This window comes from Necator americanus, chromosome III (assembly GCF_031761385.1).
Source record: "Necator americanus strain Aroian chromosome III, whole genome shotgun sequence".
NCBI lineage: Eukaryota > Metazoa > Nematoda > Chromadorea > Rhabditida > Ancylostomatidae > Necator > Necator americanus.
This window is the reverse complement of record NC_087373.1, coordinates 30,477,993-30,481,635: the sequence shown is the minus strand read 5'-3', so window position 1 is coordinate 30,481,635 and position 3,643 is coordinate 30,477,993. Positions and strand designations below refer to the sequence as shown.

The following is a 3,643-nucleotide window of genomic DNA, read 5'->3' as shown; positions in this document are numbered from 1 at the left end:
ATTGTCGGTTTCGCAATACTCTGCCCTCAAACAATCCGCTTGGGATGCGCCAACGCGTTCCGCTTCAATTCGGAATTGTTTAGGTTTACGAATGTGTGTCAAGCCTCCTCGATGACTTCTGGGGGATAGCCGTTGTATCCAGTCGGTGTTTTCATCCTCCCAGACAAATCTGGTACCAATTTACGTCCTCGAAGGGGTGGAAGGCTTGGTTGGCACTACTATTGGCGGTTTCGAACAATCGACCATGCAGTCAAATTGAATCTCTTATCGACTACGCTACGCTCGCTCTTGTTCACAACAAATTATGAATCGAGGTATCAGCAAGCACTCACCTTGAACAAAACAAATATTTTGTGGGTCTCAGGGGTGTTGAACTGCATTGTTTTTTTTTTGGCATGGTATGTAACCACAAGTTCACGAAACTTGCAGACTCTCAGGTTATTGAAACATATCTTCACTCTGATAGAATCATCTAAATTTCTATGTGAATCGGAAAAACCTTGCATTTGGCTTCAGTCTTATAATTAATAGATCGCTGACGCGGCGCAAGTATTGCATTCTCGTATCGATACATTAAAAACAAACAGTGAGACACCACAAATATTTACTTAAACCACCACCTTGAAATTTGTCGCTTCTAATGTGGCGACAAGGCGCGTAATGAATGCTTGAGACACGCAATATTTGATGTCCATTTCTTATCATGACTTCCTGCGAGTAGCCTTCGAGGAAGTGCAAACTCTACAGCCTGCCTGTTGAGCTGTTAAGAAGGATACTGAAAAGCCCTCCACGCAACTAATTACTACAGTTAGCCCACTTGTGGCAGCCATTTGTTCTAATTGTACCCCGAAAATCCGAACAAACTTTCGTTCTGTATGTGCTTTCATTGACACAACGCTAGAAACTTATCAGGAGTTTTAAAGGAGTTCTAAACAAAAAAAAAATAGCAACCTTTACGGAATTAGAACTAACATCTTTTGCTCGTGACACAAAATGTTTTACCCTAGTTTTATTTTTTTTTAATTCGAATAATCGAACAGCAACGTACTCTATACATCAAAGAGGTAAGATGAAACATAAAACAACATTATGTATGAAATAATCCAGAAGAAAGTGAAGAATGAGAAAGGTACATCAAATGGTTCCATAACTTTCTCGTATGTTTTTCTGCCTACTAGTTATCAATGTCAGATTAGTGTCCATAAAATACATGAGCGCTTTTTTTTAATGACTAGAAACTTTTGTTCACAAAAGTAACCTCTTCTCGACATCGATCTTCGTGGAAAACTCTCCGAATAACACGACAACAGTACATTGGATTGCAATGGGAACACAAGTTCAGTCAGTGCAAAATGCAAACTATACAAACAGAATAGTCACCACTATTAGTACAATATAACTGGCTACCAACAGCCAATTGAAGACCTAAATATGTATTTTGAAGAAAAACAAACTTTTTGCTAGGACTACAATATATGTTCCTGAACTTACTGTTACTGCAATAAATCGACTGTGTAGGTAGCCGGCAGAAAGCCCAACATACCACGTCTCAAGTGATGCTGATACAATGAGTAGAATTAAACAAAGAGCATAGCATAAAAGAAGCTGAAAAGAGATACGAACAATTGTACCGTACAATCACTAATTTTCTCCTTAAGCTTGTGAAGCAATCAAATACTATCAAAGTTCCATGTAACAATAATAAGAACTCACCCTTTTCTTGCCAACTGTTCCGAATACGTCCTTACCAAATATGTTCGAAAGTAAAATAACCAAGGCAAATAGAAATGTGATCACCAAAATGAAAAGAATCAATGTTTGCCATCCAAAGCCCTGAAAAAAGCGAACAAGAAGGAAAATTAGGCCAACTCTTCCTTCGACACTAACTCTTACCTTATATATAAACTGGAAATAGAGATTTTTGTCAACCCAGATAAATGAGGAGGCAAAAATTGCAGCAAATCCGAAGCACTGAACATTCTTCTATGAAATTTGGAAAACAAATTGGAAAAAAAGTTATCATATGAACAAGACCACATAGAGACATAAATCTGACAACTAGTATAAGTATACGAGAAAAAAATCTATCGACTAACCACTTGCAGAAAATTAATGAAACCATGTAGTGTTCGTAGGAATTCAAAATTCATTTTGATCACGATCTCTGTAATGAGTAAATAAAGAAGAACAGAGAAAAGGAAAAATATCGACTTTCTTAGTTCCTTCGTTAGTCAAAACAGCAAACGGTGACAATTCTGGACACTATCTTCCCAGCATGCCAGAGGGGCGTATGATTGCTCATGTGTTTGCTCTGTGATCAATATTGCAAACGCGCCGTTTGAACCGTTGTAGGTGGAAGCCTCGCCAGGTTATTCCAATGATTTGAAAGTATAATTAGTTCACTGTCAAAATTCTCATACCTCCCGTCAAAACCATAAGTATTTCGGGTGTTGAGTTTTTTTTTCCAGCTAGGAGATAACGTTAGGAATAGAGCTTGCCAGAATTGCTGCAAAAACGCAAAACATCTCCTACAAATCCAGAAATCAGGGGTATCATTTTGACCAACAGTGCAACTCTTCACACCTACCATCACATTTCTTTACCCATAGAACTAAGGAAGGAAACCCACTTTAGATTTCTTTACTCGTACAGATGTAAAGATCTACTTTATTAAGTTGTTTTCACCAGTAATCGTTTGGATGCAGTTTTATTCCCACAGGTGCAAGCAATTGCCAATCCCACGGCTGTAAAGAATTGCCTTGTTAGGTAAACTTGTGCCCCGAGTGTTCACGAAATTTCTAATTTTTGGATGTCTGTACGGTGTTTAGCGCTATAAACGTTTTGTGGCACTTGCAAACTACGTCACGAACCCTACCTACTAATGGAGAGCATCTAACACATGAAATTTCATCGAACGCTGGCTTTAGGTAAAGGTATTTAGTTCCAAAAGAACTTTGAATAAGTGTTTTTAGTTCAAAGAGGTACTAAAATCTCCTAACATTTTCAGGAATTTAATTTTTTCACGTATGGATTGAGTATAACTATGTATATGGACGCACATCACAACACTAACTCGATAGAAGAATAGAAACGAAGATTTTTTAGTGCTTATTTAACCCCCTAAATCTCACCTCTACACGATTTTCAGCGACTTCAACAGTTTCATTATTTTGGATCCCTGTAGACTTCAAATTATGCGGCATTTTTTCTCTATGGGCTGGTGACGGTAATGTTAAAGGAAACTTTACATTAAGGATGCAAGCAATTTGTAACCACCATACATGACCTCCCATCGATTGCTGGGAAACAATTCCCGTTTGTTTTTTTAGACAGAACTTTTTAACCATTTATTTCTATTAGTTTAACGGAAGTAAGGATTGCTTCGGTTTGGTCAAAAATTTGGAATCAAAATTTGCAATTCAGGCATTCAAGCTTTCCTTATGCTTGGGATGACTCTCTGGCGGGACCCTCACATAACCTCACCCCAGGGTTGAAGACCAGTACACTCACTGTATAAAAGACACATCTCTCAGAAAGGATTTGGAACCACCGACGTTTTTCTTGCCAAGCCTACTATAGTAAGGTGAAAACGATCTGAAACTCGCTTCAGTTGCGTAAACGGCTGCGCTCCAAGCTGTGCGTT

At 38.3% G+C, this 3,643-nt stretch overlaps 1 protein-coding gene across 1 annotated transcript; it reads right to left on the bottom strand.

Moving 5' to 3' along the window:
• Positions 1-1,359: 1,359 nt before the first annotated feature.
• RB195_011473 (uncharacterized protein) lies at positions 1,360-2,436 on the bottom strand (the record flags this gene model as incomplete). The annotated part of the gene is made up of 6 exons (XM_013436726.2): positions 1,360-1,425; positions 1,492-1,605; positions 1,714-1,833; positions 1,894-1,971; positions 2,097-2,164; positions 2,421-2,436. 6 exons carry the CDS (start codon positions 2,434-2,436, stop codon positions 1,360-1,362), a joined length of 462 nt encoding a protein of 153 aa, XP_013292180.2.
• Positions 2,437-3,643: the final 1,207 nt, after the last annotated feature.